At 39.1% G+C, this 24,112-nt stretch overlaps 2 protein-coding genes across 5 annotated transcripts in view; one reads left to right on the top strand and one right to left on the bottom strand.

Annotated features, from left to right (window-relative positions):
- Window positions 1–17,112, bottom strand: part of LOC109863999 (ankyrin repeat and SAM domain-containing protein 1A-like) — a 44,156-nt gene extending 27,044 nt beyond the window's left edge. For 2 of the 4 annotated variants that reach the window (XM_020444752.1, XM_020444755.1), the window contains exons 1-9: window positions 16,821–17,112; window positions 8,756–8,836; window positions 8,436–8,592; window positions 7,219–7,364; window positions 6,891–7,013; window positions 3,982–4,208; window positions 3,197–3,413; window positions 1,132–1,344; window positions 145–400 (exon numbers count right to left, since the gene is read on the bottom strand). In XM_020444752.1, the coding sequence (XP_020300341.1) occupies window positions 145–400; window positions 1,132–1,344; window positions 3,197–3,413; window positions 3,982–4,208; window positions 6,891–7,013; window positions 7,219–7,364; window positions 8,436–8,592; window positions 8,756–8,836; window positions 16,821–16,924 (1,524 nt within the window). In that variant the 5' untranslated portion in view covers window positions 16,925–17,112. Of the gene's footprint in view, window positions 1–144; window positions 413–1,131; window positions 1,345–3,196; window positions 3,414–3,981; window positions 4,209–6,890; window positions 7,014–7,218; window positions 7,365–8,435; window positions 8,593–8,755; window positions 8,837–16,820 lie in introns of all 4 variants that reach the window. The other 2 variants (XM_020444753.1, XM_020444754.1) reach the window with 2 other exon arrangements.
- A 91-nt stretch (window positions 17,113–17,203) lies between these two features.
- LOC109863998 (transmembrane 7 superfamily member 3-like) lies at window positions 17,204–22,056 on the top strand. The gene is made up of 8 exons (XM_020444751.1): window positions 17,204–17,430; window positions 17,999–18,340; window positions 18,831–19,099; window positions 19,284–19,446; window positions 19,722–19,889; window positions 20,008–20,142; window positions 21,170–21,433; window positions 21,512–22,056. Exons 1-8 carry the CDS (start codon window positions 17,349–17,351, stop codon window positions 21,700–21,702), a joined length of 1,614 nt encoding a protein of 537 aa, XP_020300340.1. The 5' UTR covers window positions 17,204–17,348; the 3' UTR covers window positions 21,703–22,056.
- The last annotated feature ends 2,056 nt before the right edge of the window (window positions 22,057–24,112 follow it).

Raw genomic sequence — 24,112 nt, 5'->3', positions numbered from 1 at the left:
TATTTTTTGCCACATTAAAGTTTTATATTTGAAGAAACATCAATTTTTCCTCTTTCCGACGTTTCTATTTGACACATATATTCGTAATTTTTTTTCACAAATACGCATTTACAACGATAATTCGGATTGATTGAGATTTTTTACCGAGACTTTGCTGTTGGAAGCGGAGCTATGTAGCGAGCTGGACAGGGGACTTGCCATTGGCAAGTAAATGCCGCTGGAATCGCTGGGTAAACAACGACGATCCCGTGGGCTCGGTCCGCCGACGCTCGAGGATGACGACACGCTCAATTGGTCGGACTCTCTACTGTATCCCGTGGGCAATGTCAAGGACAGGTCCTCCGACACGTAGCTACCCTCCATTGTGCCACGTGGCACTGGTGGAGTTTGGTACAGCCCACTGTCGGAACCTCTGTGTGAGCAAAACTCCGGATCTCAGTGGCAAAGCAATCGGCGATCTATTAGTCGACGATAAATCGACTCGACAGATCGAGAATGTCCGAAATGCTTTTGCTCGATGTCGTTGAAGTGCAAAACGTTCGAAAATACATATTTCGAGCGAAAATATATATTTCGCTTTTATCGAGCAGGTAATGTAAGTATTTTTTTTTTCTATCAAATGTATTAACGCTCTAAGAAACTGATGGTACATATCTTTCAAAAACACTTTCCTTCATATACCAATCTGCACTAACAAATTACATAAATACATAATGCAAAAAAAGTCAAAAGTAACGATCTTATTATTATATCAATAGATATAAAATGTGATATATGTTCGCTTTGCCACAAAAGAAGTTTCCGGAAAGTCTTTGTCAAAACATATTTTTTTCGCTCGACGAACGTTCCAAACTTCAGCGACATTTTCGCTCGTGTAATCATAAAAAAAATCTTGTTTAGATCACGCTTATATGCTATTGTTTATATTATTGTATACGTCACAAAACTAGTTATCTAAAATACAATATTTACACGTGGTTCTCGAGCGACACATCAAATATAGCTGTTAGCGAGTATTTTATGTACAAGTTGCATGTAAGCTACTGCCGACTACCTTGGAAACCAGTGATTTAATGTTAAGTACTCGTATCTAGTGCAACTATACAGTGCGAAATGTTTGCATGTTATTACCGTGTAGTGTCGGGTGGTAGTGGTGTTCTTTTTGTAATGTTTTGTGGTATATCTTCAGGAGTTTGTTCAGAACTTTCGAGAGTATTTATAGAGTTGAGAGTGTCGGATAGGGACATAAAGACGCTGTCGAAGACGGAACTGGGGTCGGAGTCCTCTGTCTGCTGGAGGGTCCTCCGTACTCCGTTCACCGGTTCCCCGTTCTGCTCGTCTTCACTGAAACGCGCATCCCGGTACGTCAACTGTCAATTACCAGCAGTCAACCGCACATCGAAAGCCAAGCAACATAATCTCACGTATCGATTAAGCCGCAGATATTTGGCTATAGCTAATATTCAATTATCGCCTAATTTGATATATTTCTGAAGAAAAGTAATGGTATTATATCTTTGTTTATATAATTTTATTAACTTTAATTGGTATTTAAAATATTGTGTCATTTATCGTAAACACAGCTAAGTGACTTATATGTTTCCGTCAAGAACAGTCACGAAAGCAAGCAGCAAAAAAAATAATTGTTTTATGTAAAAATGTAAATGTAAATCGTATTGAAAAAAAAATAATTGATTTCTTTGACAGAACACAACTCAGTTAAAGATACTCGCTGGCAAGTGCCAAATTTTTAATGCCACGTCGACGAGAACGGAGCGACGAACATGAGAAATAGAAGCGAAAAAGAAACCGGTAGTCTCTAGAGGTTGCGGAGGCCGCACTTTCGCAGCGCGCAAGGTAGAGAGCAATGGTTATTAGTTTTATGCTGAGACGGGCTAACATTTACATTGTTTAACGTGATGGATTCATTTTGAGGCGGCCAAGCTGGGGCTACCGACGTCAAACATTGATGGTGGAAGTGAGGAACATCAACGGCAGTTCCTACATTCTCTCATTCCCCTTTTTCCTCCTCCTCCTCATGTATATATCGCGTGTCCCTCTTTCTCTTTTCGTTCGCTGCCTTACTCTCCACTTTTCCCTCATCGTTTCTCTATCACTCTTACCGTCGTCTTTCTCTTTCTCGCTCGCGATCCCGAGCCAACCAGTCGGGCTTAGCCGACTAGAGTAGTAGTACTGGCACCGAGTACCAATAGGGTGATGCAGCGGGGGTGACCCAGGGGCGAACGAGGCGGTCGGACCCACCATCTCGCCTGCCTACATCAGGAAAATTAAACCAAGCCAAGCGGTGCTTAACGCGCTGGGGCTACACGCGGCCGTGCCACCTCCTCCACAACCTCTTCCTCTACCTTCACATTTCAACCCCCGGCGCTACCCCATATTCAGTTCCCTTTTCGGTCCGAGAATCTCCACCTCCAACCTTCTCCACTTCCTGCAGGGTAACAGCGGCAGCGGGAACAGCAACGCTAGCACCAACAACCGTGCTTGGCCGGCACTCACTCATTCATTCTGCGCTCCGTCCACGTCTACGCTTTTGTTTGTATAACATTTCCTATATTAAAGCACCAGTCGCGGCTGTTGTGCGCGCATCTATATTATACCAAGTCTGTTGCAAAATATTACGAGCCTCCGTGCTCATCCAATGCAATATCATCGCGATTTTTACTCCTTCAGAAATATTTCTACAAAAATGGTCTGAATGAAAAGAACACTCTCTCACGCTATATTCCGTTCGCGAAGTCCCGATCCGTTTGACTATTAATACGCAAGAAAAAATATATGTACGGTGTAATGATGTAATTGTTCAAAACAATTTTTATCCTTACATTTACGTTACCGAAAAAAGTAGATGTTAATTAATATTCTAATCTCTACGTACGTGGAAACGTAATGTTTATACAGTGTATCTCAAACATATCATCCTACCGATGGTATATATACCTACATATATACTTCTCATAATATTTCGTTTGATATATATATATATATGGGTACTACCGAATTAATATCTCTTGCTAATATTACGAATATGTATCTCTGTACAAGCATATATCGTTTTACTTCGTATGATAGTGTGATTATTATAAAGAGGAAATATAAAAAAGTTCAACGTGTACGTTTTAAAAAAAATACTGCATTGCACAACATGCGACAAGTCAAAATAAACAAAAGTACTCACAAGGACATGACGGAAGTGCCGGAAACTCGACGATCGTCATCCCGAGGCTTGTGATAGAACTGCCATTGAGTAGGCGATGTACCTTCCGCAGGGGAGAGTTCGTCTCCCGGGCGAACATTTTCGTAGGGGCTCCCCAATGAGTCGCCACCCTGCACTGGAATTGGCGGCAAATTCTCACTGTCAGCGTCGCTTTCCACACCGGAGGAAGACCGATGCCCTGTTTAAAATCAATAATAAAATATATTACATACACATATGTAAAATTGACTTGCAAGAGTTACGAGAAACAAGTCTAATAAAATAAGAATGCAACAATTAGTAAAACAAACTCGATCGCAAACATAAAAAAATAAACGATAATAAAAAATAACAAAACTTTAAATTGGAAAGTTTAAAATATTTTTTTTTAATTTAATGTGCCCTACTTTTAATTAAATTAATTTTAATTCATTTAAATGGAAATATATTAGTTACAAATATTCAACGTAATTTTTGCTTCTGATATATAATATATACACACATACACATTATATATACATATATATATATATATATATGTATATGGAAGCAGAGGTCAAGATTACTAGCTCTTATGCTGTACATAATTACAACGTTATGCAAATACACGCAAATCTTTACGTATTTAGTTAAGAGCGATTTAATTAAACGCCACGTAAAAAAAAAACATACGTTTGCCTCGATGAAAAACTTACTAATTACATGAATCCTTCAGTATATCGGTCATGACGCTACAAAAATAAATTACATGCGAAACGCTGTCGTACTTTTTATCACCGCCGTGATATCTTGAGTGACGTGCGGCGGAAACTGTCCCAGAAGATCAAGCACCGTGTTTTGTCGACAGTCCCTAATGCCCAAATCCACTCCGCGATCTAAAAGCGCCCGTACCACTTCCATCTTGCCACAGAGCGCGGCCTCGTGCATCGCCGTACCCGCTGACGTTCTTGTATTGACATCAACTCCAGCGGCAAGAAGAACCTCCACCACAGCTCTGCAACAAAATTATGCGAACATCTCATTATATTTTATCTCACGTTTCACAAACGAGCGTAGATCGTAATTGTACGAACTTGTACAATTTATAGTAAAATAAGTGTGTGCTTCACACAGTACCTAATTATTTAGAATAACTGTATTACACATTTGTTTACAATAGGATTATATTATGCTGTTATAAAAAAAATCTCCGTGCTTTATTATTTTTAAACAAAATAAGAAGAAAACTCGGTCCTGAAAACTAATGGAAAATAGAGTAATAATCCGTTGACTATACGTATGTAGTCGAGCTCTATAATACATTTCGAATGGAGCAAGATTGGTTTCAGAATTTTAGTCAAGGTTCCGTGATCGGAATATCTCGATCCGTGTGTGTGACATAGCTGTTCTACAAACCACTAAAAGTTCATCGGAAAGACCGCATTTGCCACCGGCGCTTAATCGAAAGCTCAAAACGCAGATTTCGTCCATCTTCTAGCCGGTGCATCGATTGTGGTGACCGCAGCCGTCCATCACATATAGGATTGGCGGCTGAAGATCGGATTCGCATGCACCTATGTTGTTATTACCGTAGCATAGGGGTATTTGTATACTGGCTTACCGAGAGCACCGATATTGAATCCGATAATAGACATTACTCCACGTCCGCCCCACCTCACCAAACTGATCTCTCTCTCTGCCATCAACCGTCTCGTTCTCCCTCCCCCTCTTCCTCCCTTCTGCTCTCTAGCCCCGTACAGCACTGCACTGGTAGATACACTAAATAACGTGGTGCGCGTGTGAAACGCGTGCGTGAGCCCTACCGTCGCAATGTACGCACCCCTCACACGTGCTCGTGTGCATCGCATGTACCTCTTTCAGAGATTCTCAAACTCTGCGCGATGTCTATATATATTACACACAATTCACAAAAATAAACTCAATAAAATAAATCCAGCCAAGTAGAATTTATTCTCAAACAGTCGAAATTTATATTCATATTTGCAGAAATAAAAAAAAAAAAAAAGATTCGTATTTTCTTTATTTTTTATCATGTTATTCTTCACCATACGCTGTTTTACGGTAGCCGTAGTTTGAGAAACACTGATTCAGCCCAAAACGCTCAAACAGCTCGTGCGTACGCGTTCGCACTCGTACAGGCGCAAACGTCTCACGCGCCGTTATTTAACCAAAATTCGAGCGATAAAATGTCACGTTCTGCTCGCTCGCTCTCTCCCTCACGCTACTACCCCACACTCGCACTACCGTCACTCCCGGACCAATTCTGCTGCACCCTCGCGCCGGCATCGACGGAAAATGCAGCCACCGGACTGTATATCGCGATACGATCGCATTATAAGCGGCAAGCGCCGGTTAAAGCGATTACCGGCTGCGAGGCTGCATAGAAAAACCGGCGTTATACCCGATTACAATGTGACTGCCGTTTCGTGGCGATTCACGATTCGATTTGACCGCCAACCGGACTGTTACGACCGTCCCGTCCCACTCGCTATCCACCGTTCACGTCTCCGTAGCGTCCGATTATACAAAAAGCTCAGGTGGATTACAGACTAGCATCGCCCTGTTAAACGAGAACGTATCGCTCGACACCAAATGTTAAATGTGAAACGAGAATCGCGAACAAACTACGTAACGGATATGTTACACGGCGTGCGGATGACGAGTTAAAAAGTTATTGCCGTGATTTCAAAGAGACAAGAAATCTTTTATAATTACTGAAGAATATATAACGGCGTTACTAATCTCCGTCACCTGATCATATGGCTCGATGTAATCGATTATCCGCTTACTTCTTTGTCATCCTATTATGCGGTTCAATTAATCGAATAATATTACACAAGATACACGATTATGATTACGGCATTATGTATCCCACATAGAAAGTGCTTTCCACTCCAGTTCAGTACTTGGTGACTTATTTTACTCGTTATATATATAGTATGATATCTCTGGTAGATAGTGTGCCACTAGAACCTGATATTTTTTTTTTTTCGAGACGCAGACAATAGGTATCTCACTACCGGTGTAGAATCCGTTCGCTGTTACGGTCGCGATTAATATAGGTCGATACGTTTCGGCGGCAATGATTAATACGATTCTCGTAATCGGGAGGCGGTCAGCAATCCGCACGGATGGACAGAGCGACTGCTGGCGTGATGCGATCGGATGCATTCGCGTGGCTCGAGGAGGGACGAGAGGGCAATCGACAGGACGGTAATATGGGACGTGTAACCAGTAGGGTTGGATCGGATCATGCCAGTCGAAGGACGCATATATCGCATTCGACGGGATTACGCAACGCGGTGCTCTCTGATTGGCTCTAATGGCCAGCGCTGCAAATGGCTCGACATCGTTATGGTTAGCACGAACGAGTCCATTGTTGTACTCGGGCACAATACACGGTACGCATTATCCAGTAATTAGCGTGACCATTTCGCGGGAAGAAGCGATACGCGGTCCTTAGGTAAACATAAACGAATGCCCAACCGACGGCGGCGCCATTATAATCCGTTCCGCTACAGTAAGATACAGCCAACTACATTACTACACGAAACATGGAATACAATGTAATGTATCATCGAGGTTGCTAGCATATCAGAAAATTGTTTTATGATGAAACTTCTTAAAACTTTTTGTCGGAAATCACTTTCTTATACGTCAGTGAAGAAACTCTTACCTGTGGCCATTGCGCGAAGCTAAATGCAAAGGTGTATGCGGGAAGATCAGAGACGAGGAAGAATTTCGAAGCGATTCAATTAATTCGGGATGCGTTCGCACGAGTAATTCCACTGTTTCCAATCTGTAAAAAATATCACGATTACGTCGCATCAGTAATACGTCCTAGATAATACGTGAAAGATCGAAGAAATTATTCTGATTTAATTCTCGCAAATTCGAATAAAATATTATATGAGAAATTGCATATCTCTCTAACTGATACGTATCGTTGAAAAAAAAAAAAAAACAAAAAACAAAAAACAAAAAAATAGTCACGTGCAATTTACCTGCCATATTGTGCGGCGAGGTCGAGCGCAGATTCTCCGCGGCTGTTGCGGATACTAGGGTCGCATCCGTACTGCAACAGCTGTGCCACTACTTCCGTGTGTCCATACTGCGCCGCACAATGCAGTGCAGTTTCGTTATCCTTTGTCTGTAACCAAAATCGATATTTGGAGTTTTTTGAATGATGCACATTGACGTTCGCGAAGTTACATAGGAAAAAATAAAATGTTAATTAAATGGTAATATTTTTTATATTTATCCACTTTAAATTCCGAGTAAAACTTATTCATATCGTCGTACGTTACTTGTCTGACAGACTAGAAATGTTAAATATTTGATTCTATATTTAATATAGATTATATTTTGTTGTTTGAACTTTAAGTATAATGTACAGATAACTTCAGAAATATTTAAAACGCAAAAAGGTAGTTAAAATAACTTGTAAGAAATGGTTATGTAATATTTTTGTTCGTATATTGTGAATGAAGAAATATATTTCAACATAATTCTTCAGTTATTTAACCTATTTTAATTTTATGTATTCAGTTATGTAAAATAAATAACTTTATCAATGGCAGAAGAGAAAGACCGATATCCCGCATGCTGGACTGTGTCCCAAACTCCAACTCATCGGATAGAGTAGGATTTTGGAACAAAACTATGCAGAATCTCTCCAAGAAACAAATATATTTTACACATGAACCGAATGTGTGTTCGCTCGGTCTATTCTCTTATACACCGAATCAACAAAACTTAACTTTGAGAGGAAAGTGGTAGCGCTACTACACATTTTTTGTAACTATTTATATACTGCTACGAGAAGTATAAATTACTACATTTTATTCTGAATTATATCAACAGTAGAATAATTTTAAAAAACACTTAGTGTTTTCATATGAAATTATAACACATAATATTATTTTCACTTAAATTACATATACTGAAAACATTTGATCTCAATAAATTTGATTATTTTGTATGTGAAAGTTTATGTTTAGTTGAATATTTATTTTAACCTATTTTTGTTAAGGTAAAATTGATTTTAAGATTTTTTGAAATATAAAGACTTAGAATTCTTCTTCAAGTGATTCACACGCGCGCGCATGGAACTTCTCATATAAATCTTTAATATGAAATATACTGCGCGTTCTAAAGTGATTTATAGCAGCTACACTGTCAAAGAACTTCTGGGGGATCGACACTTGAAATCGCTACTTACCGCAAGATTCACTTTCGGCACCGACGGGCCCTGGCTGAGAATTAATCGCACAATTTCCGCGTCCCCCGCCCAAGCTGCCAAATGAAGCGGCGAAGAACCCTTAGCGTCAACTACGTTGGTGGAAGCCTCATATTGGAGAAGTAATTTGACCACGTCTCTGTAAAAGATTATTCCGAAAAATATCAGACAAGTTGACAGATGTAGATTGACTTGAAGGAATTAAGCGTCGACGAATTATTAATAGCCACATGATAAAAGTATTAAAAATTTTTAATCGCGGTTTTGATCGGTTTTGACAACACTAATTCGAGATACTGTACCTATGTCCGTTCAGAGCTGCATGATGAAGGGCTGAATATCCACTAGCGTCTTGCACATTAGCTCCTGGTCCCCGACGCAAACTGCAAGCAGAAATATTACTCAATCGTACGACGAAATATTGACGACTATTAAAATTTATATTATTATTGTAAATTAATGCTAAGTTTGCACCGTGAACTGCCAAGTTGTAACGACTTGAGTAATTTGTTATTTAAACTGTAGAAAAAGAAATGCGTGTTAATGACAAATCAATAAAATACTTCAGAAGTTTCTATTACAACATGTGCAATTACAAATTCGTCTTAATTTCTAAGAATTGTTAAATATCGATCGTTCGTAAATCGAAAGGTGACAATATTTGAATACAACTTGTTTTGAATACAATTTGTTTTTATTTTCTTTTAATATTCATGATTGGAAGAAACATTCGACTTTCAGCACAATTTTACAAAAGACTCTCAGAGTAAAAAAAGAAATCGCACATCTTGGTATCAGCGCGTTCCGTGCGATTAAGTGAACGCTTCGAGAACAGAAACAGATACGCTAATGAAGCCTCCTGCGTCCAACACATGTTCTCATTACGCGCCTTTGTTGCGCTTCGCGCGGAGATAAATGTCGCGCCCCCGCAAACACCGTGTAAACGACGGCTCCCTCGGGAAAAGCGGAAGAGAGAAGCGCTATATAACACGTCTCTCTCCAGCGACTTATGACTCCTGCCCTCGCCATCTTCCTGCTTCCTTTTATTGAATCGGATATCCAGATATTCCTGCAACGCTTTGCCCATAGTGGAATTTCTCGTTATCCCGTCTCTCTTCAAGTGGATTTGATTGGAGGAACGAAGAGAGGGATCGGTGGCTATTCAGCCGCCCTCGAAGCGTTGAGTATCCGCGTTCAAAGGCGCTCGAATTGACTGGATTTCGAGAATATCCAGAAAAAGGATCAAATAAAGTTTGTATAAAGTGAATTCCGTTTCTTTTTGTTTTTTTTAATTCTGCGCGAACGAAAATTAGCCGTCGTCAAAAAAAAATTAATTACATAATCGTAATTCTTAAATAAAAATCCAGACTGTTAACTGTAGTTATATAAATCAACTGTTTATATGCTCTAACGGTCGATTGATGTAAAAAGAGTCACAATTAATGTTCTCATTTACAGTAACAAAGGTCGTGCGTGCCGTACGTGCAAAAATCTTGCTTAACTGACAGCAATTGTCCGACATAGTGTTGTTATTATTCCGGACACGTAAGTTTATAACATGTAATTAACCTGTTAAATCCACGGCTCATTATTTTCTTCTCGTTGTACGAGCGCGCGTAAATAACGATGCGAGAAAGCGCAGGTTTAAGAAATGCTCTAACGGAAGAAACGTGTTATATACCGGGGATGTTTATTTGATAAAATCACTACGTGTGACACACATTGTAAAAGTAATCTGAATGAATACACGATCAATTCTACGTTCGAAGCATGATGATTTCTCTAAATGAGAAATCTTCTATTAAACAGCATATATTGATTCTAAGTGACTAATAAATGTGTCATAAGTGTGTCATAAGGCAGATGAGAGCGCGATATTTGCACAGCTCTCATATAACTTCTATATGAGAAGTGAAGCACAAAATCTTATATATATATATATATATATATATTTCATCTTCGGTCTATCGTTTATTTCACGTGAACTTAATGAAATATCAGAAATTATATATCTAGAATATGACGAGAATTTGGTTTTGTTCTTTACTCGCGCACTGAAAATTCCGTTACGTTAATGAATTTTATTTGTTATACGTACGGTATGCATAATGTATTGATTATCTTTGACATTCCTGCGAGAGCGATCGATCAATAATCGTCAAAGCAATCGATTCGATCGATAATTAAGTTCGAAAAGCAATTTCTAATTAAATCATCGATTGCTATCGGCATCGGTATTAAATTTCCGAGCGATTTAAATCGCTCGTGGAATCCATTATCGACCGCAGACTCGTACATGTGTGAGAAAATGCCACAGACTTTTCCCCAGCGCGTTAAGCGCGCACCACATTTCAATCCCACGCCCACGTGACGTCGCCGTCAAAGCATCGAGCGCTCAGTTTACAAAACAATTACGTAAGCGGGAGACTTTTTCCACTATACGAGCGAGACATCAAAGCGACGCCGTCATTAACTAACGTCATCATTAACCCCTCGGATACCCTCACACTCTAAATCGCTGACTTTCCATAGGCGGCACGCGACGATCGACATAGGCTCGAGCGCTCCCCCTTCAGCTTCTCGAGGAACTCTTGTGCCATTGTAACGAACATCAAAAAGGAAATTGTATCGTACGAGAGCGACATTACGGGTCTGGCAAACCGCCACTCGAACTCAAAAAGTCGGCATAAAAGAAAAATCGACGCAAAGAAGAGTAACGAGCCACATCGTCGGCATTAGAAGAAGAAGTATGCGCGTAATCTCTTTTCAACCATCTCGCAAAACGTATCTTTAATGATCAGTTTTAGTGACGATTAACTGTTCCGGTTTTTAATTTCTCTTCTTTCCTTTTTGCGTATTATATTTTTTTATATTTATGAGGTAATTTATTTATTTATTTATTTATTTTTTTTTTTTTGGTTTGGTCTTTTGTGAGAGACCGATTGCGCAATTTCTATTTTTTTTTTTTGCTATTGTATTGCAGTTTATAATGTAAAACAAAAAAGAAAATAGTCTTATTGATTGTGCAATTTCTTATCTTCCTATCAGTGTCTCTCACTTATAATCCTCCTTCTCTCTCGGTCATTGAGCCGAGACGGGTGTTTGCTTTCCGCGCCCCAACAACAACAAGGGTGGTGCGCAATTCTTAAAGCCGTGTACACACAAACGCGTTGCGCTGTCATGCGTGAACGTTTACGCGCGCGCGCACACAGGTTGAGTGGACATATACGGACTACGTTGGAATGACCAAGAAGTAGTGTCGCGTGCTTCGACCCTGGTTAGTAGAGAACACACACACATTTGGCATTCTTTTTCTATCTCTCATCTTCCTCTCTCTTTCCCTCTCTCTCTCTCTCTCTCTCTCTCTCTTCTTCCTCTCCATACCATCCTTTCGGTTTTCGTCCGCCCCATTCATCGAGTTCATCTGCTCTTCCAAGTTCCTTAATTAAACCTTGAAGATTGTCTGCAAAAAGGACATCGTCCTTGGTGCCCCCGTCGTCTCTGAACATTACGAATGAAACGACGAAGGGGCAGAAGAGATACAGACAGGGAAAGGACGATCATTGGTGGAAAGACCGTCTGTCGGACACCGTATAATGGTAATTTCTTGTTGGTCTTAATCAAGAAGTTGCGCGATTGAAATGGGCATCGTGGGTCAACTTTTAGTACTGTTAATAATTGTGACCATTGTTCTTGCCAAACTCGGAAAAAAAACACAGGCGGAATGCTTTTCTATATTCGATATAATAACGATATGTAACAAGCGCATATTATAATAAAATATATACATGTTAATGTAACGCATAAGCAAAAAATATAAAAAATATCATATTTTTAATCAGCTAAATAAATAAAATATAAGTTATATGTTTCTGTATATGTATAACCTTACCTTCAATTTAAAAAATAATCAATTATAAAATTTTGATTAATTATAAAAAATTATAAGAAAATTATTTCCATGAAGATAATGAGAAAATTATTTCTATGAAAGTAAAAAAAAATTGCATTTATAATGCACTTTTACATTTTAGTGATTATATGTGTAATGCATTATACATATAATCGCTAGTGTTATCTAGTTTAAAAATAATATTCATGTGTTACGCAAAATAAACGCACATACACATACAATGCAATGTGATAACGAACGCACACTTATACTGTATAAGCATAATATTAATGGAGCTTTCGTAAACACCTTAAGGGTAGAGGGATTACAAATATAAAACGCGAATGGATAAACCGAGTCCTATAAAGCCCCTTCCGACCCCGTAAACGTGAGTGTTTAGCACGAACGCACCCTTCTGCCGGAGGCAAAAGCGTAGAGGAAAACTAGGCTGAGACAGAAGGAGCAAAAGAGAAAGCAAAGAAGAGGAGAGAGGAAGAGGAGCTGAGATGAAAGAGCGAGAAAGAGAGAGAGAGAGAGAAAGAGTGAGAAAAAGAAAGAGAGAGAAAGGCTGAAAGCTGTGAGAGTGTATATACATGTGAGGGGTGCTAGGGCATCAATCGATAATTTCCTCCGGCAAAGAAGATAGGTACGATACGCGCTGACGTAGCCGAATGTCCTTCTTCGGAGACACTTGCTGACAGACGCTTCGAAAGAAAAGAGATCTCCGAAGCACTTGCACTTAATGCAGTTATGCAAAGAGCTCTAAAACAGTAACAGCAGATTTTATTCTTGAAGAAATTGAACTCGACGCTTTCTTCTTCAAGAAAAGAAATTGATATGTGTGTCTGTGTGTGTGTGTGTGTATGTGTATACTTATAGTATGTAATTAAAAATACAATACCTCAATCATAGCTTGCATTTGAAACACTACAAATCCTAACGCAAGTAAATTATAGTCTGTTTCGAGCGATTAAGATTTTTAGATTACAATAATGTTCAGTCTGTAGGAATTTCGATAACTCAGTCTGTGTGCGTGATTATTTCCGATAAATTTGTACTTATGTAATATTACGTATATTATGTAGATATATATAAACACTTCCATACGTATTACGTAACTTGCACTGTTAAGAGTTATCGATTTTCTTACGTCTCATCTCAAAAGAGATTTCTCGTGACCCTTTCTCTCTCTCTCTCTCTCTCTCTCTCTCTCTCTCTCTCTCTCTCTCTCTCTCTCTNTTTTCTCTCTCTCTCTCTCTCTCTCTCTCTCTCTCTCTACGTGCGAATTTCTTTGTGTTAGCAAAATTGTTCTTCTGACTAAGCAGATCTAAGACCTTTCTCTCTCTCTCTCTCTCTCTCTCTCTCTCTCTCTCTCTCTCTCTCTCTCTCTCTTTCTCTTCGTGACGTTCCTAGAGGCTGTCCATGATTAAAATTATCACACAGATACAAAGCGTCGAGCGACGAACAAAGGATAAATACATTCGTGGGCGCTCGTATACGAAAAGTAGCGGCGTCTACTTCGCGATTAGCATCGCAAAATATTCTCGACTTTCCTGCGGGGTGTTGCTGAGGGGTTCGTTCTCTCAGGGTGGTCTCGTTTTATATTGCTTTTCTGTGATCTCAACAAGAGGGGCAAAAAGGCACATCGGGCTGTGAAGAGGTCGCGGAGCAGCGACGAAACCTGGCGCAGAACTTGCGGGCTGACTTTGTAGTTATGGATAAGTTGCACACACAACGAGGCACACAAGTGACAAGAGAGACAATTGCGTAGAGAAAACATATATTTCGGAATTAAACGTTCATATTCAACGAGGACGAGATAATAGATAAACAGAGCAAATTTCTCTTTTTTGTTTATTTTTTGTTTTCATATATTTATGCGTTTAATGTAGAAATATATGGTATTTAATTACCGTTTCTGTGATTTTTATTGCTTAATTTTTTTTTCTTTGCGCCAAACTACTTTTTTTTTCAGTCGCGCGGCGAAATCGCCCTTAAAATGCGCCCGTAGCACGTGTGCACACACGCACGCGTACACACGTACGCACATTGCACGAGCATCTCTCGAAAAACAAACCGTGAGCTTCTTGTGCCGCCGTCGCAGCATGACTTAATTAATGGAGGGGCGAAGAGCGTCGACAAAGTCCGTCTTTGTCGAGAAGTTCGCGGCATTGGGTCAATAAAGAGTGCCGACGATGGTGTTTCACTAATTACGCGAGCGTCGCTCGCTCAAACGACGTGATCGGCGATCGTGGTGTAATTGAATGAAGGCGAGTACGCGGCTCAATAATAAATTCATTCGGAGTCGCGCGCGTCTCGAAGTTTAATCGACTCACGTCCGGCGACTAATCGTCTGTTTAAGTGCATTGATACAAGTATTAAAGCTCTTCTATATTACGTTTTATAGAAAGAGAAAGAATTATATTAATATAACACTTAAACTATATGTTGTTAGTGTGTCCAAGACATAATTGTACTTAGATTGTAAACAATGAGCGTGTGAATGCGAGCTTTGTGACAGCACAAAAAAAGAGTCAATAAAAGTGAGTTGAAAAATGTGACATTATCAGTCACACTACGGGGTGACTAACTTAGCGAGGAACAAAACGGTGTCTCATCTGTGACTGCGTTGTTACGATAATTGAAAAGATATTACATGTAATTTTCGTAGGATTTTAGTGTTCGCAAATTGTCGCGTATTGCTCTTTATGAGATCGTGCGACGACGTTTGATATAGATGAATGAAGTGTTTCATCCTGATTCCGACGATAATGACGACACACCGCGCATATATATATATGCATATATATATATATAAACCAGTCGTTAATTTATTTCCGCGTGGAACTTTTTCATCGCGTCAAGCTCGACGCGCGCTCGCGCCCGCGCCTATCCGATTATTCGCAGGCGCGTTCTCGCGAATAAACGCGAAATTACGGGATATTCCCACGGTAATATACGCGTTCGCGAAACCTCGTACAATTAGCGGTAATTCATTCGCGAAGAATTTAATAGCATCTCCGAGCGCCGTGTCGAAAGGTAAAAACAAGTATGTTCTATACGATGTTTCGTTTCTTCGTGACTTATCGGCGCCGCGTGTTATCAGTAAGACTCTTGAAAGTGTAATAATACAAACCAAACATATTCTTTTATCTCTGTTAGCCGTAAATAAAAAAAAACTGGCCGGAATTCGATAAACACCGTTGCAGATAATGTTCGAAAGAACAAAAGTTACGTAATATTTTTCATGTAATATTTCAACGAGAGATATAAATTTGCACGCCTTATTTTACGTTTCTACAGATATCTTTTTAAAAAATAACAGAAAGGAACATAAGTTCTAAGTGATACTTAAATATTTTATATTAACAGCATAAAGAGAGAAAAGAGCGTTACGTTATGTTATTTCCGCATAAGTGATGTCCTCGCTCAATATCAACATATTTGCATGCAACGTGGAAACTGAATGTATGTAGCTGATATGATTCATGGTCACGATGAGATCACGATTAATTAGCGAAGAAGAATCTCGAACAAAACGCTGAAACTTGATGATACAGAGTTTAAAGCAGTTTTACATTTTAGCTTGGTAATTTTTTATTTTTCACAGAAAGACACACAATGGAGACACACTCTGTTACTCGCTGTACTCGTTCCGCTCTCACTTGATGTAACACATAATGGTATAATTAAGACAATTGGGGAACAATTCAAATGAGAAGATCACGCAGCCAATATACTAGACGACGTATTAAACGCGTATATAAAACTGCTACATTAATTTTTCATACAAAGAAATTATTATATTTAATCTCTACGTGAAATCGGAACGGAAATCTCAGAATCTCTATAACACGGATGTTCGCGAGCGAGATTAAAGGTGGAAACGCGGGCAATGATTCGTGTAATTAACGGTAGTAGAACTAACGGCAGAAATCCGGGCAAGCGGTCAATCGCGACAAGCCGCGGATTAATCGAACGACGACACCGTACGTTCGATCGAGCGTGAGGGTGTTATCGTTCACAAGGCATCCTTGCGAAAAGAAAAAAAAAAAGGAGAGAAAGAAGAGATGACAATATGTCTCATTTATCGTGGGAGTTTGTTTAACCGCGTGAGATTGCGGCGTGAGTTTCTTCATCGGCTGCTGCGAAAAGGAAATTGTGAAATCCGAAAGGAAACATCACGTAGGTCGAGGAATCCTTGGTTGCACACAGCCTTATATTGGCGAGACTCTCGAATCGGAGCACGTCGAAACGAGCACGACGTGCGGCAGCGGTTCGATAATGGAATGCGCGAGACGACGTCGTCGTGTCGACGACTCCGGACGAAGAGATGTCGGCCGTAAATATTGCCGAAATAATAAGAAGAACAACACGAGCGAATAACCGAAAGCGAGAGAGAACGAATTCGGATAATAAGGAAACGGCGGTGATGAGCAAAAGTGTCAAAAAGCGTGCTTCACGGTGACACCCACCTTGCCAGTGGACCACTCCTCTTGGCACGCTGGCCGAGAATCTTCTCGACTACGGTGACGTTGCCGCTTCTCGCTGCCTCGAGCAGCTCCTGGTCCTTGCCCATGGTCCATTTACACCGCGATCGAGCCGCGATGTTCGCTTGCACACTTGTCAATTTGTGTTTTCACTACGATTACTCGCGTTTCATTGATCCAGCGTGGCCATCTTGGGCCGACTGGCGCGCCGCTAGTCGGTCGCCTCGCGAGACCTGAGTATACGAGTCGCTTGAATACGCGAGACCGTGAGCGCGAGCGAGACGACGTTACGGTTTGCGCCAGGCTTATGAATGGGGCGTGCGAGCGAGACGGCGCGAGAACCGCTCGTCCACCTCCGTTCTACGAGAGCGCCGTGGTCGTGCACGAGCGCGTATACGGCCGAGTGTCAAATGACAGCTGTTGCGCAGCAGTGCCGATTTTTCGTCGCGATGAAAACGCCGGTTTGCACCTAGATAACAATTTTGATGGTTATTAATTACTGTCTGTAACAACATGAGACGAATCGTGCTTGCCCTCTTGTTGGCTCTGTTCCTCGATGACGCGACGTCGCTAGAAAATACGACCATCGAACTTGGTAAGCGCGAGTACATAACCTCAAAGTGTGTTCAACGATTTTGTCCGACACAACTTGTAAACAATATCCGTCCGCGTGGACACATTGTGTAAACAGTTGTGTAGCTTGTATAAACATCATATCATTTGTTGTATACAATATATCTAGGTACATATCTACCTGAATGCTACCATTACAATCAGTATTTATTTTCAATATACGTTTGTATTTACAGTTGGTTTGCATTCGAATGTCGGGAAAGTCTAGACATTTTTCTACAATTGTTACATGTTAGTTTAAATATTTCTACGTAATTGTTTTAATTCAAAAATTCACGTTACATAAAACGAGGTATTAGTATATCGACGTATTACGTCAACAGAAAGAATTCATAAAGAACATGTGTGTGTACAAGTTATGGCTTATTATATTCAGAATAAAGTTATCTCTCTTGTTTATTTGTACAATTTATATGTGAATATCTCAAATTATATGCAAATAATATTGCAAAAATATGTAATTATTTGTGGAATAACGAAATATATATTTGATGTAATGTTTTTTTTTATTATATACATATACATTACAGATAAACAAGGAATAGTACTATCTTTACGGAATTATCATGAGAACGAAGCGCTAAAACAAACAATACAATTAGCCCCGCTGAGTGATTTAACTATCACCGTAACAGATATTCCAACAGATATTTGGTTTATTGTGTTACAAATTCATACATTTCAATACAATGCCACGTTAGCTTACGACAAAGCGCAGCTCGATAAAGTGTCGAACGGAAGTTTGTTTGGATCGAATATTGGTCTGTACTTAAAAACGCATAATGTATTAAATCCCATACAGGTATTCTTAAAGCACGACAATGTACATCACCTCGATGCGTTGCTCGTAATTGTCACATATGGTCGACACGGTAAGCACAAACAATTTATTAATTAATGTACATTTCTCTTTCTTTGTTGTATACATTAACACGAGTGTCTCACTCTCGTTCTGTTTTATGCCTTCCTTTTTGAGCGCCATTAAATCGAATTAAATCTGACGCGCTCTGACATTACACACTGCCAATTAAAATAATATAAAATTAATGGTATATGCGCATTTATAAGGATGGTCGCGAAAAGGAACATTATTCGCGTGATAAAGACCGAAAAATTATATGTTATATTAAATTAAACAGCCGTGCGCGTCGTTACGTTGTGATCGCGATGCCGTAAATAAATTGCATATCGCGCCAGCAAGATGTGCATTCGATTAATTTGCGGCGCGTCTCTATTATACGTGGCGCGTGAATGGGTTGAATAGCTAACCGTTTCCGACGACGGACGTAATGGCAAAATTGGTCGTGTATCGGGAGAATCCGCATCACCGTCGTTCATTGACAGATGTGTTGTTCTCCCCAGCGCCGATACCGGGTGGATGTAATATGGAATTCGATATTGAGGTAGCGCCGTATCAAAAGCTGAATATAGGAAACGGAATTATCATAGTCGATACGCAGCCGTCCTCGGCGCCCGCCACCAACAACTCGCCGTATCTTTGCGAGAAAAGTCTGGTGCAGCACAAGATGTACCGTCTTTATTTGCCTAGACAGGATTTCACACCGGAAACATATTTCGATGCGATCGCGAGCATGTTGTTGGCGCGAGACATTGTGCAAAACGCCGATGAGGTATTTCTGTTCACAAAATTAGCTTGGAAAGAAGCTTAACTTTTTTTTTTAATGCGTTAATAATAATACTTGTGCGCTATAAAACTGATACAATCATAGTCAGGGTTATTACATTTAGTTTGAAAATTTGTTTGCGGCAATTAATCAGTAAGAGTATCTTCTCATCGAGAATATTTCGCGATAGGTACCTTCAATGAGTCCTATGAGACATATATACAGCGCATATCCTGGTACAGGATCTGTTTATGCTGCAGTTGCCACTTACGGAAATTACTCCTCGGCTTATGTCCCGAGCTTTACGTACGCTTGCAGTCCCGAACTCTATCCGGAAAGTTGTCAGATGTTAAGTATGTTTCATTTGATGCGTTTTTTTAGTATCTTCGATTTTCTCTATCGTATTTGATGCCGAATAGTAAATCACGATTTGAAAGATTACGCATTTTTATATAAAGTACGTACGTATGACAGTAAAATTTCAGACAGTTCCTCTTTTGTATGTATATAATACGTATATAATATATATACACACTGTGACGTACTATTGTAACATTTTAATTGATTTAATTAAGTAATATTTAAAAGCAATAACTTTTTTCTCATCCTTTTACTTTGTTTCTTTCAGACGACTCGTTTGCGAAAGTGATTTGCGCAGTAGTCTTCATTGTAGGTTGTCTCTCAGTTCTTAGAGGACATAAATATTCTTATATAGATCGTTCATTATCAAACGGTACAATAGGTGGTATTATCGGTTACAGTCTAGCAGTTGGTATCGGCAATCTTAGCACTGAGAGTAATTATACGTAAACTAATTTACTGTCGCAATTTTAAATGACATAAATGTACATTAAGCGCAGTTTATACTTAACTTACCTGGAGAAGATTGGTTTTATGACGGTTGTCTCTTTCAGTTAACATTGCGATAGGTTTGATGTCGGCTTTTCTTGCTGCAGCGATATCAGGGATGTTATACGCTTGTATAAAATTGCACAATCACATTCCGTTAGGAATTTTGTGCGCGTGCATCACATATCTCTACGCTCCAGGTATGTATATTATGTACTTTCTCTCCCCCGAACAAAATCGTGCACGAAATTAAAACTATAAAATTTGCATAGCGAATGATACTGTAAAAAAAACTTTGCTCATTTGTTTTTTTTTCTTTTCTCCGAAAGATTGTTCCTCTTGCTATTTCGAAGATAATTTCAATTTAATTTACTGCCTAGTCATCATCCAGTACTACAGCCAGTCTTGTAGCTTCACGGCGCGAAACGTAGGGAAAAGCGAAGGCGGGAACCGTAGGTAGCCTCTCCACGCCGCGATGCTCGCGAAGGGCTGTTGCGAATTATAGGAAAATAATGAAAGCCAGGCTTAAAAGCGGAGGGATAGAGAGCGAAGCTCCGCGTAGCTGTGGGTGGGAGCGCAGCCAAGCTACCCCGAAGTTAGTTCGAGTTTGGCGAAGGGATGAGAGGGGCGCACACAGTCAGTTTCTCCCCGTAGCTTCTATCAATGCTAGCCGCTCATGTGGAAACCTCGCTCGTCGAATCCCCCATGCAGAAGTGGCGTGGCGTATTCACGTTGCCTCCCACCTTTCTCACTATAACACCGCGAACTACCCTTCGCCATCCTCGCCCGAACGCAAAAATGCGCTCGCTGCCGCCGCGCGTGGGATATGCCGTGCACACACGCGTAATATATTCGTCTCTCCCCCTCGAACTTCCACGGCATGGTATAACCGGCTTGGAAGATTCGCATTTACCTAATTGTGTCCCCGTATTTATTCTGCGCCGAAACCTATTTAGATTACACGATGCGTGCATACGCAACTGCACGGGAGCGACGGCAAGACTGATTCTACCGGACCAGATGATCGCGATCGATGTTTACTTTATCGATTATTTGTCATTCCGCGCGTTAGACAAACGATTATGATGTTACCGAAAGCATCCGTTACATCAAGCGTACGTTAATTAGGACTTAATGAACTTTTCTTGCGTGGTTACGAACGAGACCAACACAATTATGTACAGAAACGTGAGTATTTTGTGATTTTTATTACTTTCTTTTTTGCAGTAAGTATGTTTTACGTTCTGGAAAGCGATTGGATGTTCTGGCCTATGTTTATAATCTTCGTACTTACAATCGCGGTGTTTCTTAACATCATGTCCCACGTTGCGGAAATATTTACACGCGCCGTTTTCGGATCTTTTTTTGTGATCGTCGCGATCGATTATTATACCGGAAGTAGTTTGAAATACATTATTATCACCTTGATCAGAAGATGCACCATACCCGAATTTTATTTGGCTTACGTATATCCGCCCCATCAAGGAGCAGGTACGTTTGATTTGTTCAACACGGTAGAAATAATCTTCGATGTTGATTGTGATTTATTGCTTGACTTGTGATTTCCAGAAAAAGCTCTGATAAGCATCTGGTTTGTGTTGATGATGATACGGATATATATTCTTATGCGAGGATGCGGCAATGGAAGTGTTGATACGGAAAGAGAGACTTTGTTGCCCAACGTTATGACACCAAATGGATCGCGTATAAGAACCATTCGACTAAGTCGACAACGTCATCGATATTACTTGATAATGTAAAGTTATTAAAGACACAATTATTTGTATTGATGCGTGTAAATCGTTTAATGATTGTTTACCTCCATTTTGTTCCATGACAAGATCAAGTTTTTGGTTTTTATGTTTGTCTTAATACACAATGTTTTTTGTTATTTCCTTTATAATCTATATAATTAATTTTTTATACATGATACTTCTTTTATAATCTAGTTATTTAAATATGTAAAAGTAAAGTATATGTAATAAACGCGTCATTGCAAATACCGTCTCTCAGTAATATAGAAACTAGTGTATCACTTTTGGCATAGTTGATATACTATTTATAATTTATATAAGTATATACTGTACATGTAATAAAGGAAAATTTTTATATGATTTATGTGTATGTAGGAATATGTTATACGAATAAAAAGTAATGATTTGGCATTAAAATGAAATAACATTTATTGAATCGAGACAAAGTGACACCTAACAGTGTGTGGTTCTCTCTATTTCCTACTACTTACAATCTTAAAGTTAATCACAGCAACAATATTATCTCATTATTCACAACACTTACATATAGATTACTATCGCAATAATATATTATTCTCATTAATAAATTTGTTAATACTCACATACATGGTAAGTCGTTATTGGTAATATCATTACAGATAAGAAAGTTGCGCGGCCACTTCCTGCGTCGTTTTGCATAATTGATGAAAGCATAATTTTTTTCAAACGCATTTTACATGCATAGAACTGCGACAATCGTTCGATTCGCAAAAGCTCTACGCAAACACAGATTCATAATAGTATAATATTAAATAAGGATTACTTTAATCTATTTTCCCGCAAAACACGCAGCCTGTTGAAAGAGCAACAGCGCCTGTTTTTAGAGAATCCTTCATACAAACGAGCATAATACGTAGCGATATCAATGGGATGCATACATATATTTAAAGATTAATAGAGAGTAGAATGTAGAATAAATATACATAAATATTTGTAATGGTTTAGAAAATTGAATAGATTGTATGAAAAGTCGAATTATATAAAATTTAGTAAAAATGTTTTTTTTTTTATTCATAATTTTTGGGTTTGTGTATTGGATTCTCCGAACTCTCCGGGCGCTTCGCGTATCTGCGCATTTTGTTTATTTAATTTTTCTTTTATTTGAAATTTTCATGTCATTTATTTAAAATTTATATGTAATATGACAAATATTCACATAGGAGCAAATAAACTCATGAAACATTCTAAAACAAAGTTTAATAGAAAGAATGTTTACACAAATAAACAATATGTACCTCAACATCGAAAAACACTTTCTTGATTGATTTTTTTTATACTAGAAAATTTATATACTAAGGAAGTGGCACTGACAAGTTTAAATAAAAAACTTTTTTCAGACTAACGTTTATCATCACGAGATCGATTTTACAGATGCGCCGAAAATTTCCCAGTTTCTTTTTTCAGCCCCTATTTGGTTTTCTTCCAAAAATATAAATTTACTAATGTACAGTACATTTTCCGTTAAGTACTTTTCGCGTACAAACGTTCAACAAGTTTACACGAGCTCTCTACGTGACCGTGTAAACACCGACGAGAAAACGAGCGACGCTGTTCCGGATGTCGTAACTTCACATACTCTTCACACTTTACTGTTTAACACAATATGTTTGTGGTTATTTATTGGTTGCTGATTATTCGTAGAGGTCGTCACCTACATTTATTACGACACGCATTAGCATTGGTTGATAAAAAACGATCATTACGTATTACCGGACCAGAGAAGAAAAACGAATAATGCTAGAAAATATTTACGTCGTAACAGAGACATATCGGAAAAAAATGCTGTAAATATTGAAAAAAACTTCCACCGAGTTCTGTATAACGATAAAATTCGAAAATATCGAGTCGGTGTTTTCATGCCTTTTTTTTCCCCCACACACCTACGAATCAGTGACTAATTATTCGACGCGATCGTGCGATGCGACTCAATTACTAAAAAACGTGTTGCATTTTCGATGGATGGTGAATTACATCGATTAAATGGATCACGCGTATCGGTCGAAAATCACAATAAGACCGCACACAGAAGGGAGTTATCGTAACGTTCCTCCTTGCGGTTTTAAAGTTGCGATTGTTTAACGTGAATAATGAGATCGTTAAATTTAATTTCACAAGCACTGAAGCAATTTTTGCGTTTTAAAACTTTCATGATACAATTACGCGCATATTATAATATACGCCACATACAATATATAACACATTCATATGGGTTATTTTTTTAAATAAAGTAATGCGCATTCTGCATTTTTCGTGTTCTTCTTGGTGTGGTTTGTTCATATATCAATCTTTTAAATTCCTCGAGATATTTGTCTTAGGTTTTTCGCGAAATGATAACAATAAATGTAGGTTCAGATCATTTGATTTTATTGAAGTTTCT

The sequence above is a fragment of the Pseudomyrmex gracilis genome, unplaced genomic scaffold (assembly GCF_002006095.1).
Source record: "Pseudomyrmex gracilis isolate BER0280 unplaced genomic scaffold, ASM200609v1 scaffold_15, whole genome shotgun sequence".
In the NCBI taxonomy this organism is placed as follows: domain Eukaryota; kingdom Metazoa; phylum Arthropoda; class Insecta; order Hymenoptera; family Formicidae; genus Pseudomyrmex; species Pseudomyrmex gracilis.
This window is presented reverse-complemented; position numbering and strand designations above follow the sequence as displayed.